Source organism: Sabethes cyaneus, chromosome 1 (assembly GCF_943734655.1).
Source record: "Sabethes cyaneus chromosome 1, idSabCyanKW18_F2, whole genome shotgun sequence".
Lineage (NCBI taxonomy): Eukaryota > Metazoa > Arthropoda > Insecta > Diptera > Culicidae > Sabethes > Sabethes cyaneus.
Genome location: NC_071353.1, coordinates 68,113,356 through 68,126,216, shown reverse-complemented (window position 1 = coordinate 68,126,216; position 12,861 = coordinate 68,113,356). Strand labels below are relative to the sequence as shown.

The following is a 12,861-nucleotide window of genomic DNA, read 5'->3' as shown; positions in this document are numbered from 1 at the left end:
TTATGCTACTTACCTACAATCTTTCGACTACGAGGTGCGGTTCCGGAAGTCCACTGATCATGCGAATGCCGATGCGTTGTCAAGGATTCCATTAAAACAGTGTTCTCCGGAAAATATAATCGAAGAGTCGGATATGGCAGAGTTGAATCAAATCGATACCCTTCCGTTGACAACAGACGAGCTGTCGCAAGCTACAAGCGAGGACAAATCCGTTCAGACATTAATTCAAGGCTTAAGGTATGGACAAGCAGTCGAAGGAAGAGATCGGTTTGGCATCGATCAGTCCGAATTTACGTTTCAAAATGGATGTTTGCTACGAGGTATACGAGTGTATGTTCCGGCTAAGCTTCGAGAACGGGTTCTTGCAGAGCTTCATTCTACCCATTTCGGCATCACGCGTACTAAATCTCTGACCCGGGGTTATTGCTGGTGGTTAGGCTTGGACCGGGATATCGAGGATATTGATTTCGAATTGCGCTGAGTGTCAATCGATTCGTTCGGAGCCTGTAAAAGTGTTGCCTCACCCTTGGGAACCTGCGACTGAACCGTTTCAGAGAGTTCACGCTGGACCTTTCCAGGATACGTATTTCTTTATTATGGTTGATGCTTACACAAAATGGCCGGAAATTCGAATTTGTAGATCAATCACAGCGGAACCTACAGAAAGAATGTGTCGGGAGATTTTCAGCCGATTTGGACTACCGTCAGTTTTCGTGAGCGATCACGGAACACAGTTCACGTCGGAATCGTTCGAGAAGTTCCTGAAGCAGAATGGAGTTACGCATAAGATGGGTGCACCTTACCATCCCGCGACGAACGGACAGGCCGAAAGATACGTGCAAACCTTTAAGCAGAAGCTTAAAGCAATTCGCTGTCCAAAATCGAAATTAGACATTGAACTTGCCAACATTCTAATGACATACCGAAAGATGATCCACCCGGCAACCGGACAATCACCTTCTATGATGATGTTCGGTAGACAGATCAAATCTCGACTAGATCTAATGCTGCCAACGAAACCCGAGAAAAGACCAGCTAATCCCGTTAACCGAGTGTTCTTTGATGGTGATAGAGTTCGTGTTCGTGATTTCTTGTCGACACAGAAATGGCAGTTTAGACAAGTCGTTTCCAAGTTGGGCAAAATGCGGTATTCAGTGCGTTTAGATGACGGAAGACTGTGGGAAAGACATGTGGATCATATGGCTGGCGTAGGACCAAATATAACTTCATCTGCTGATGCCTTCTCAAAAGGTACTGGTCAGGAATCTGCAAAGTTCTCTTCGTCTACCGTTACATCCAGTGGTGGTTACTACCACGCAGTGGATGTGGAACTGCCAGCGGCTGGTATATCGTACGCATCAAGATCTGAAGCACCTCCTCCGCCTGTTCAACCCGTGGCGAACGGCGGACATCAAGTCGTGGTATCGGAAGACGTACCGCCACCCAATGCAGACCTGGCTCGCTGGCAACCGATTCGGTCAAGTAGAGTAATTAAGCCCCCTAACAGGCTAAATTTTTAATTTTCTTGCAATACTTTTCAAAAAGGGGGAGAGTTGTTATAGTTCAGTGTATCATCGTTTTCCAAAATCCGCCGCGCCGCTCACCAGATGAATTGCTGAACGGAACAATTCACTATCCGATGTAAAATTCTCAGACCGCGAATTTCATCATGGGTTGGCCATTATCGGACCCATCGTATATGAGCTTCTACTGATAGTGGCCTTCGTAGTTCGTAAATTGTTCGTTTTAACCATTTTTGTTGTATAATTGTTTGGCACTAGAATGTAAGTTTTACAATACACTACTTATTATTCACAATACACTTTTTACGACTTGACAATTACCTAGTATTGTCCTTTTAGCTACACACAACAAACGACATCATCTTAATTTTATCTCACAATAAAAAAATAAACTGTTTTTAATTTAAAACAAGTACGATCCTAGCGCACTGATCGTTAAGTTTTCCAACGAACTAATGATCCGCTGTTTATCGAGCTATACCCTCTTATAATTTCGGTCAGTTAAAAATTGGAATCTTTTAAAGACTTCCAATTTTTAACTATCTATTGTCCTGGCAACAATTATTTACGGCATAATACCCTATGGCTTTGAATACCTTGGGTGTATTCCTAATGGTATCTGTGAGCAACCCTGTAGGGCCGATCCCTCCGTCTAACGTGTGTGATATCTCTGTTGTTTACAGTCCAATTATCCTTGTTAACCATATTGAAGTTAGTTCACTTTCATACTGCTCTCTGTCTTGCCATATGACGCTCCAAAATAAACAACACGACATATCCGAAAATCTTTATTGCGCTCTTCGCACTCAATAGACCAAATCAAGGTGACGTCATCTGGCAGATACTGGCGCCCTTGTTTACAAACAGACCGTAGAATCCAAAAAAGTTTCAGCTGTTTAAACGGCAAGTTTGTTGTTTAAGTCGAGTTTAAACAGCATTGGGACTAAATTTAAAAGCCATTATGCCTGTAAAATGTTAAAATACACGCCACATCTATACCTATAAAGAAGGATTTCTGTCTGTCTGTCTGTCTGTCTGTCTGTCTGTCTGTCTGTCTGTCTGTCCTGTGTTCCTTATAGAATCAAAAACTACTGAACCAATCGGCGTGAAAATTTGCATGTAGAGGTTTTTGGGGCCAGGAAAGGTTTTAGTGATGGTTAGAGACCCCTCCCCCCACTAAGAGGGGGGGCTCCCATACACAAATTTCTGCATAACTCGAGAACTAATCAAGCAAATAGAACCAAATTTGGCATGTGGGTGTTTTCGGTGACAAGAATTTATTCTAGGGTAATTTGAGACCCCTCCCCTCTTTATAAGGGGAATTATAACTCCTCTCCCCTTTAAGAGGGGGGGTTTCCATACAAATTTCCTCATAACTCGAGAACTAATCAAGCAAATGGAACCAAATTTGGCATGTGAAGGTTTTCGAGGGCAAGAAAATTTTCTATGTTGAATTAGGACCCCTCCTCACTTTAAGAGGGGGGGCTCCTGTACAAATGAAATACCAATTTCCTCATAACTCGAGAACTAATCAAGCAAATGGAACCAAATTTGGCATGTGTGTGTTTTTGAAGACAAAATTTTTTTCTATGATGAATTGGGACCACTCCCCACTTTAAGAGGGGGGGGCTCCTATACAAACGAAATACAAATTTCCTTATAACTCGAGAGCTAATCCAGCAAATGGAACCAAATTTGGCATGTAGGTGCTTTTGGAGGCAAGAATGTTTTCTATGATGAATAAGAACCTCTCCTCACTTTAGGAGGGGGGGCTCCTATACAAATGAAATACAAATTTCCTCATAACTAATCAAGTAAATTGAACCAACTTTGGCATGTGAAGGTTTTCGAGGGCAAGAAAATTTTCTACGGTGAATTAGGACCCCTCCCCACTCTAAGAGGGGGGGCTCCTGTACAAATGAAATACAAATTTCCTCCTAACTCGAGAACTAATCAAGCAAATAGAACAACATTTGGCATGTGGGTGTTTTTTTGGTGACAAGAATTTATTCTATGGTGAATTGAGACCCCTCCCCTCTTTATAAGAGGAATTATAACTCCTCTCCCCTTTAAGAGGGGGGACTTCCATACAAATTTCCTCATAACTCGAGAACTAATCAAGCAAATGCAACCAAATTTGGCATGTGAAGGTTTTCGAGAGCAAGAAAATTTTCTATGGTGAATTAGGACCCCTCCCCACTTTAAGAGGAGGGGCTCCTGTACAAATGAAATACAAATATCCTCATAACTCGAGAACTAATCAAGTGAATTGAACCAAATTTGGCATGTGTGTGTTTTTGGAGACAATTTTTTTTTTCAATGATGAATTGGGACCCCTCCCCATTTTAGGAGGGGGGGTCCTATACAAACGAAATACAAATTTCCTCATAACTCGAGAACTAATTCAGCAAATGGAACCAAATTTGGCGTGTAGGTGTTTTTGGAGGCAAGAATTTTTTCTGTGATGAATTAGGACCTCTTCCCACATTAGGAGGGGGGGCTCCAATACAAATGAAATACAAATTTCCCCATAACTCGAGAACTAATCAAGCAAATAGAACCAAATTCGGCATGTGGAGGTTTTTGGAGGCAAAAATATTTTCTACGGTGAATTAGGATCCTTCCACACTTCAAGAGGGGGGGCTTCTACACAAATGAAATACAAATTTCCTCATAATTCGAGAACTAATCAAGCAAATGGAACCATATTTGGCATGTGGGTGTTTTTGGAGGCAACCATTTTTCCCATGATGAATTAGGACTTCTTACCTTTTTAGGAGGGGGGGGGCTCCCATTCAAACGAAATACAAATTTGCTCATAACTTTAGAACTAATCAAGCAAATGGAACCAAATTTGGCATGTGAGAGTTTTAGATGGCAGAATTTTTTTTCTGTGGTGTATTACGACCCCTTTCTCTTTTAAGAGGGTGGGCTCCCATACAAATGAAATTCAAATTTCCTTATAATTTGAGTACTAATCAAGCAAATGGAACCAAATTTAGCATGTAGGAGATTTTTGAGTCTTGAATTTATTTTATGATAGTTAGAGACCTCTCACCCCTGTGGTAGGGGGATATGGACTCTCATACAAATAAAACAGAAATTTTTGCGAAACTCAAAAACTAATCCAACTCGAGAAATTCGAGACTCTTCCATAAAACATTAATCAATAACAAGACCACAAAAACTATCTATAGTAACACTAGATCATTCAGGACGAGACGGTCGCGAGTGTTGCCGGTGACCCGCCGTCGGAAGCGCCGCCCACTGGGGGGCTTGCAAAACTCGAGAAGTGACAAAGATCATCCGAGATTCATGATTTATGTACAACACAGGTTAATTTGTGGCAATACGAAGTTTGTCGGGTCAGCTAGTTCCCTATAAACGGAAAAGAAAGTTTTCCAAAATGTAAACAAGGGCGCCACTATCTGTCAGTTGACGGTATGATGATTTGGTCTATAGACCAAATCAAGGTGACGTCATCTGGCAGATACTGGCGCCCTTGTTTACAAACAGACCGCAGAGTCCAAAAAAGTTTCAGCTGTTTAGTCGGCAAGTTTGTTGTTTAACCCGAGTTTAAACAGCATTAGGACTAAATTTAAAAAGCCATTATGCCTGTAAAATGGTAAAACACACGCTACATTCGCTATAAACGAAAAGGAAAATTTTCCAAAATGTAAACAAGGGCGCCAGTATCTGTCAGTTGACGGTATGATGATTTGGTCTATTGGACTGCACAGTTATAAAGTGCAACCTTCAAAACTGTGATGAAAAGTGTGCTACTGATAATATCGCTAGTAATCTCATATCGATAATACCATCAAACTTTATCGTCACGGAAAAGTATCGAAAATTGGAGGGTTTAAAATGAAATCTTCTTCTTGGCTTGTTATTATTTTAACATTTTTGTTCTATTTCTAACGTATTTTTGCTTACACTGTCATATTATCGTTATTAATTATTAACGATAAGAAAACTTTATCAATAATCGTTATAGATTTTGATCGGCATTTCCCATCATTACAACTCTCCCATCTGAGCTGACATTTGATTTAGCACTGGCGCCAGTACCAGTTGTAGGAAAAGCAAATAGTATTTAATTTTTCATTTATTTCATATATGCTGCATATTTGTTCAAATTATGAATTATGCGCGGAATTATGTATTTAGAAACTATTTTTATATTATTCGTAGCGTCGATAACAACTCTACGTAAGCATTAGAATTCAAATAGGAATCAACCAAGATTCATGGGTTTTTACCACGAAATTTTGGCAACTTTTCTCACCTACAAAATGTGTGACTGAACAAGTGTGCTCAAAATCCAACTTTCAATGCAAAGGGCAATAATAGAGTTCGCACATCTTTGTCTACCATTCCCTGTCACCAATATTATACCTTTACGCATCTTCCTGCAGTGGATAACCGTTGCCCTACATCACAGAACAGAAGTGGAAGTAGAAATCCAAACACGTACATGCTACTTTCTACAGATACTAGCGAACCTGGCGGTAGCGAGTCACTTTTTCCCACGAAAACACACGAACGCATACGAATGCACACGAAAACATGTGAAAGCTGCTATGCGATTGGCAGCGAGCGTTCTGCTTATATTGCTGTTATTCGCTTCTCTGCGAAAACCTTCCCAAAGAAAAAGAAAAACAAAAAAGTCTCGCGTAACTTTTCAAAAGGACCTAAGTAACAATGAGAGATTCTCTTCGTGCCTCTTCTATTTCACCTCCCACGGTAATGCAAATGCACTTTAAAACACCAGCTTTGCATGAATCGGTTGCTAGCGTCATTATCTAGCTAAACATGAGGAAATTTTTTGTTGGAACGCATTCATGTCGCCGTAATAATCAGAAGAGAGGGACGCCAAAGAGAGTCTCTCAATGTTACTTAGGTCCTTTTGAAAAGTTACGCGAGAAGTCTCTGTTACCAGTTTTGATCGCCGAATCGTTCGGACTTCCTCTTCTGTTCTGTGCCTACATTCTTCATAGCGAACGTTTACAAAGCCTTCCTGCAACTTTCAACATTGAACGAAGCTACAACTCTTCTAATAGCCGCTCTAGTTTTTTTGTTACCAGCTTTAACCGTTATGTGTGCGACAAAAAAAACACCTTTAGCAGGGCGACAAGGGTACCCGGGTACCCAAAATTGATATTGTCATAAAATCAACAATTTTAAACCGATTTTGATGAAATAAGTGTCATCTGATTCGTTAATTTATCTAGTTTTGAATTATTTGGCCATTTGGCCATTAAAAGACATACGGGGCTCAAAATTCCGGAATTCCGACAGAGTGTCCGCTGTGAGGTAGAGAACTGATTGTATTGCTCGAAAATCAGTCACGCGGATATAAAAACTCTAAAAATTCATACAATGAACTATTTCATATAACGAGATGAATCAGGTTGGCCATTCTGGAGTAGGTTCCTGTGGGGTCATGGGTGGCCAGTCTAGGATTGGAGGTAAAACCTAGCAATATGGGTATCAAAGTTCTTGGAATTAGTTCGGTAGGTGATATTTTTTACATTTCGATGTATTTTGATTGGTTATTTCGAAAATGGTTTCTACGGGATCCCAGATGATACCGCAGGATTCAAGATAATGCTTAGCATTATCAGAACAGTTCAAAACGTAGAACCATCCGTTATACATTTGGAACCAGTTCCAAAATTATTAATCAGTACTAAACTGGCCATATCAGTTCAAAACATCTAAAAGATCCGCTAAACCAATCCTAATATTGGATTAGGCACCCAACTGGTCATCTGTAACCCTACAGGAAACCAATTCTGGAATGGCCAATGCGATCTAAAGTAACCAATTAATATAATAGGATGAAAAAAGGGTCCACAATGTCAAGTTCAAAGCTAATAGCTTTGCTGAAAGCTGATATTCTTTCAAAACAAGCGGCTTCCCACGTTTTACCGGACGTTGCTCCGGAATTACCGATTCCCGGGAACTACATGTCATTTGATGGCCAAATGCTTTGTCTAATCAAAACTAGATAAATGTACGAATCAAATGCCACTGGTTTCATCCAAATCGGTTCAAGATAGCCAAAGTTATAAACATAGCAAATCATGGGTACCCGGGTACCCTTGTCGCCCTCCTACGTAATAAAAAAATTCAAGTGCCTCTCATTGCTAATCCCCTTTATGGATATGCACCAAAAAACCCTCAATTACTTAATATCAACGAGTTTTACAATGTCGCTAAATTTCAATGACGTATGTTTTAAATTGAATGAGTTATAACAATTTTAAAACTGAAAAGGTACCCGGGTACCCTGTTGCACACATAACGGTTAAAATGGCAACACTGTATTGCCATCAACTCGTGATGTGTCTGCAACTCCTCTTTTGATTTCCTGCTTCTACCCACCTTCGACTCAACAAAACCGAATATAGACATAATTCAAGTTTGCAACCCCAAAATGTAGATAATTGACCTTTTCTTTTATAGCCGAATGCGGAACTAACAAATCGCTCGTAACAAATTCCTCCGCTTTTCATTTTGGAAGCTCTATTGACAGCGCTAATAGTAAACCTTCAATGTCTACCCGAGATGAATATCAACTGAGCGTATAGACAGTGCCATTCTTCGAGCCAAAGGCCAGATTCGTTTGCTTGCTTGGCTTGCTCACAACCAGCCAGATTCGTTTGCTTCAGTCCTTTGAACACTGCTTATAACTGTCGTTTAATTTCGACGCACATCAATGTTACTTTTTGGATCTTGGTATGTTGGTGATTCTCGTCTACGAAGCAGCGCTATCCCGTGTACATTTCTAGAGCTACCCATATGTGAATACTTACTTATTAGTCCAAGTCCGCCGCTAGAACAAAGAGATGAAAATCAAATATCTCTACCACCGACGGTTACCCGTCATGACTTTCATTTGTCGTCAGGAAAGGTTTTCCTCGACAGCCCGGATAACGTTGTCTAACCTGCGTGGCTAGGAGCCTCTGAATCTGCCTCTTCTTCGTTGTCCTTACGGATCCAAGGCGAGTGCTTTTCTGAAGATCTCGTTTGCTCCTTTCCTCAAGGTGTTCGATCCCATTCACCATACGTTATCGAAGTTCTATTGTTAACAGCCATTTATGACATCGACGATGAAATTTCTCGTTCAATATCCAGTTCTCACACCACCAGGCACGAATGATAAATCGCAGGCAGTGATTATTAAATATCTGAAGTTTTTGTGTTGTCTTTGCTGAAACACACCACGTTTTGTAGGCGCACTACAATGCGCATCCCAGCTAACAATTTGGTTTGTATATTTCGGTTGCAACTGAGATACGAAATCATATCCGCATGAAAAAGTTATATTACACACTATATAAGAACATATAAGTACCAAAGTGGAGACAATATACGTGCATAAATTTTCATAATTCTATTTCTGGATCACAATTTAACAATCCTTAATGTACGGTTAACAAATAATTAAGCAATCATTACAATCTATACCTATAAAGAAGGATTTCTGTCTGTCTGTCCGTATGTTCCTTATAGAATCGAAAACTACTGAACCAATCGGGATGAAAGTATGCATGTAGAGGTTTTTTGGGGCCAGGAAAGGTTTTAGTGATGGTTAGAAACCCCTCCCCCCACTAAGAGGGGGGGCTCCCATACAAATGAAACACAAATTTCTGCATAACTCGACAACTAATCAAGCAAATAGAACAAAATTTGGCATGTGGGTATTTTCGGTGACAAGAATTTATTCTATGGTAAATTGAGACCCCTCCCCTCTTTATAAGGGGAATTATAATTCCTCTCCTCTTTACAAGGGGGGGCTTCCATACAAATTTCCTCATAACTCGAGAACTAATCAAGCAAATGGAACCAAATTTGGCATGTGAAGGTTTTCGAGGGCAAGAATATTTTCTATAGTAAATTAGGACCCCTCCCCACTTTAAGAGGGGGGGCTCCTGTACCAAAGAAACACAATTTTCCTCATGACTCGAGAAGTAATTAAGCAAATGGAACCAAATTTGGCATGTGGGTGTTTTTGGAGACAAATTTTTTTTCTATGATGAATTGGGACCCCTCCCCGTTTTAGGAGGGGGGGATCCTATACACATGAAATACAAATTTCCTCATAACTGAAGAACTAATCAAGCAAATGGAACAAAATTTGGCATGTGAAAGTTTTCGAGGGCAAGAATATTTTCTATGGTGAATAAGGACCCCTCCCCACTTTAAGAGGGGGGGCTCCTATACAAACGAAATACAAATTTCCTCATAACTCGAGAACTAATCAAGCAAATGGAACAAAATTTGGCACGTGGGTGTTTTTGGAGACAAAAATTTTTTCTATGATGAATTGGGACCCCTCCCCACTTTAGGAAGGGAGGCTCCTATACAAATGAAATGCAAATTTCCTCATAACTCGAGAATTAATCAAGCAAATGGAACCAAATTTGGCATGTGAAAGTTTTCTAGGGCATGAATATTTTGTATGGTGAATTAGAACCCCTCCCCACTTTAAAAGGGGGGGCTCCTATACAAACGAAATACAAATTTCGTCATAACTCGAGAACTAATCAAGCAAATGGAACCAAATTTGACACGTGGGTGTTTTTGGAGACAAAAATTTTTTCTATGATGAATTGGGACCCCTACCCACTCTAGGAGGGGGGGCTCCTATACAAATGAAATTCAAATTTCCTCATTTTTTTTTCCATGTGTGGACTCATCACTGCGACCAGTATAGTTGATCTATTGTAATATCGCCCGGGTGTTTGCTGTATGACCTGCATTGCATTTCTTTTTGCTATAATCGCTATTATTCAGTCGCTGACCCAAGCGTAGACGACAATCCAAACGTGGCCAACCGGTAACGTGCTTCTCGGTTCTATTTGCTTGATTAGTTCTCGAGTTATGAGGAAATTTGGGGGGCTCCGTAGCCGCAAGGTTACCGAGTCTGCTTTGACAAGCGAGTGGTCGTGGGTTCGAATCTTAGTAGAATCAAGCCATTCGATGTCAAGTGACTATAGCATGGGTTTATTCTCAGGCCCCTCCATTTACCCTTCCTTCATGCTGAATTCTATATATACCCTCTGAAGCCTCTTGACAGTGCAAATGTCCCTCCTATAGTTTAAGTGTACTGGTCAGAGGTACGAATAAGTCCTCACCAGGAACGGCTATAATATGGGATAGTACTGGCAGTGAGGAATAAGTGGGTAAAGTAGATCAAGCTTTGAAGGAAGGGTAAACCTCAATACACACAAGCACGCATAAAATTTAATAAGCAAATCGTTCACTCAATAGCAAGCGGATATTGATAGACAATGCCCTTGTTTATCGTCGATCGTCTGGGAAAAGAAAGACCAGGTAGCCTTGACTAGGTTACTGTAAGGTATTGGAACCGCAATTACCTGCTTGATTCCCACGAAGGCCTCGAGCAATTTTGGCGTACTCTACCTGGTCATCTACGGATTCTAGATGCTCCTGCATCGGCAGCAGCGCAATCTTTGCAACCGGTCGGACGACAGCTTCGGTGGTTGCAGTTCTCAGGGTGACGACGCGTACCACGCTGTCCTTGCCCGGCTGCACCTTGGTGATCCTTCCGAGCGGCCACTGGATTGGTGGCAGGTTATCGTCCTTTATCACCACAACAGCGCCAGGTGTGATTGTGACGGGAGGGCTGGACTTGGTCGCTCCCGACTGTAGTTGCTGGAGATATTCTGGTGCCCACCTGGACCAGATTCGCTGGAATCGCTTCTGTGTGAGCTCGAAATGACGGATCGGTGGGAATTGGAACCAGGGGCCTGGAATTCAGGCACATTTCCACTTGGGCTAATAGGGTGACCATGTCCTCATAGGTTACGTTGACTGTGCCAATTTCGCGTAATAAGTGGTTCTTGGCTGATTTAACGGCGGCTTCCCACAGCCCGCCAAAGTGCGGTGCTCGTGGAGGGATGAAACGCCAAACAATTTCATGTTCCGCGCACCAGTCGCGGATTTGTTTCCGATCCGTTTCGTTGGATTTCAGCATCTCGTAGATTCTGTGCAGCTCGTTTGCTGCACCTTTAAAGGCAGTACCGTTGTCGCTGTGGATTTCACTCATCCATCCACGTCGGGCGACGAAACGGCGGAGTGCGGCTAAGAAAGCCGCCGTAGATAGGTCGGAAATGTATGCCTTTGTTGGGGCTCGGTTGCGTATCGAAGACTTAACATACACGGGACCACAAAAGTCTATCCCGCATCCGGCGAATGGTCTTGTTGGTATAACTCTTGATGTTGGTATATCGGCGATACTCTGCTGCACCAATGCGGGTTTGCTGCGGAAGCACGTGTGGCACTGGTGGTATATGCGACGAACTAGGTTTCGACCACCAATGATCCAGAACTTCTGGCCAATTGTGGCAAGCATCCGTTGGGGACCAGCATGCAGCAGGGTATGATGGTAGTACTTGACCAGCAGAATCGCTAGCGGATGTTTTGACGAAAGAATTGGAAATTTGGCATCTTCGGAAACAGCATCGTTGCCGAGTCTCCCACCGACTCGGATGATGCCTTCTACGCTGATCTTCGGTTTCAACCATTTCAATGGCGATGACGTTGCAACTCTATCGCCGGAGAGAAGATTGGAAATTTCCTTTGGAAACGATTCACGCTGGGCTAGTCGGTAAAGGGCGGTATCTGCTTCACGGAAGTCAGCAGTGGTCAAATATTCAAATGGTACGATGGTGGTCTTCTTGGAGGCTGCTTTCAAAGCACGAAAATATCGCATCCAATATGCAATACATCGACGAAGCTTGTTAAAGCTGGAAAATCGGCTGGATAGTGGATCGGAGAACGTCGAGTCGACAGTAGCGATCATAGCTACTTTGGTTTTGGCTTCTGACATCCAGCAAGGGTCGAGCGATGGCAACTCGCTCACGGGCCACTGAGATGGTGGCAGGGATAGCCAGTCCGGACCATTCCACCAAAGCGAATGTTGTTCGATGTCGACCGGATTGACTCCACGGGAAAGAGGATCAGCTGGATTGGAGGCTCCTAGAACATGGTTCCAATGACAGGATTCGGTAGTTTCCTGGATCATAGCTACCCGGTTAGCTACGAATGGTTTCCATCGGGATGGCGGGGAGTCTAACCAGTGTAGTACAGTGGACGAGTCTGTCTTATTCTTATTCTTATTCTTATTAATATCATCACAGCCACAATAAAGGATTCCTGGAAATAATTTTAATTATTTCTAATCATAGAAATACATCAAATTATTTTCTTGTCAGTATTAACATTTGCAAAATATCAAAAATATATCGCAAATGTTTAATCGGCCAGGCCAACTGTGAAATATTGCCGCAAAGACGATTATACG

General features: G+C 41.9%; 2 protein-coding genes across 2 annotated transcripts; one reads left to right on the top strand and one right to left on the bottom strand.

Moving 5' to 3' along the window:
* The first annotated feature begins 668 nt into the window (after positions 1–668).
* LOC128745787 (uncharacterized protein K02A2.6-like) lies at positions 669–1,520 on the top strand. The gene has a single exon (XM_053842863.1). It carries the CDS (start codon positions 669–671, stop codon positions 1,518–1,520), a length of 852 nt encoding a protein of 283 aa, XP_053698838.1.
* A 9,363-nt stretch (positions 1,521–10,883) lies between these two features.
* On the bottom strand, positions 10,884–12,582 carry LOC128745786 (uncharacterized). The gene is made up of 2 exons (XM_053842862.1): positions 11,329–12,582; positions 10,884–11,258 (listed from the first exon to the last, which is right to left on the bottom strand). Exons 1-2 carry the CDS (start codon positions 12,580–12,582, stop codon positions 10,884–10,886), a joined length of 1,629 nt encoding a protein of 542 aa, XP_053698837.1.
* Between the last annotated feature and the right edge of the window lie 279 nt (positions 12,583–12,861).

Excerpts from the sequence above, each read along its gene's own strand:
- LOC128745786 (XM_053842862.1), bottom strand. The coding sequence starts at position 12,582 with ATGATCCAGGAAACTACCGAATCCTGTCATTGGAACCATGTTCTAGGA. Across the intron at positions 11,259-11,328 it reads TGGTCACCCTATTAGCCCAA|AAGCGATTCCAGCGAATCTG; the intron begins GTGGAAATGTGC and ends GAGCTCACACAG.
- LOC128745787 (XM_053842863.1), top strand. The coding sequence starts at position 669 with ATGTGTCGGGAGATTTTCAGCCGATTTGGACTACCGTCAGTTTTCGTG.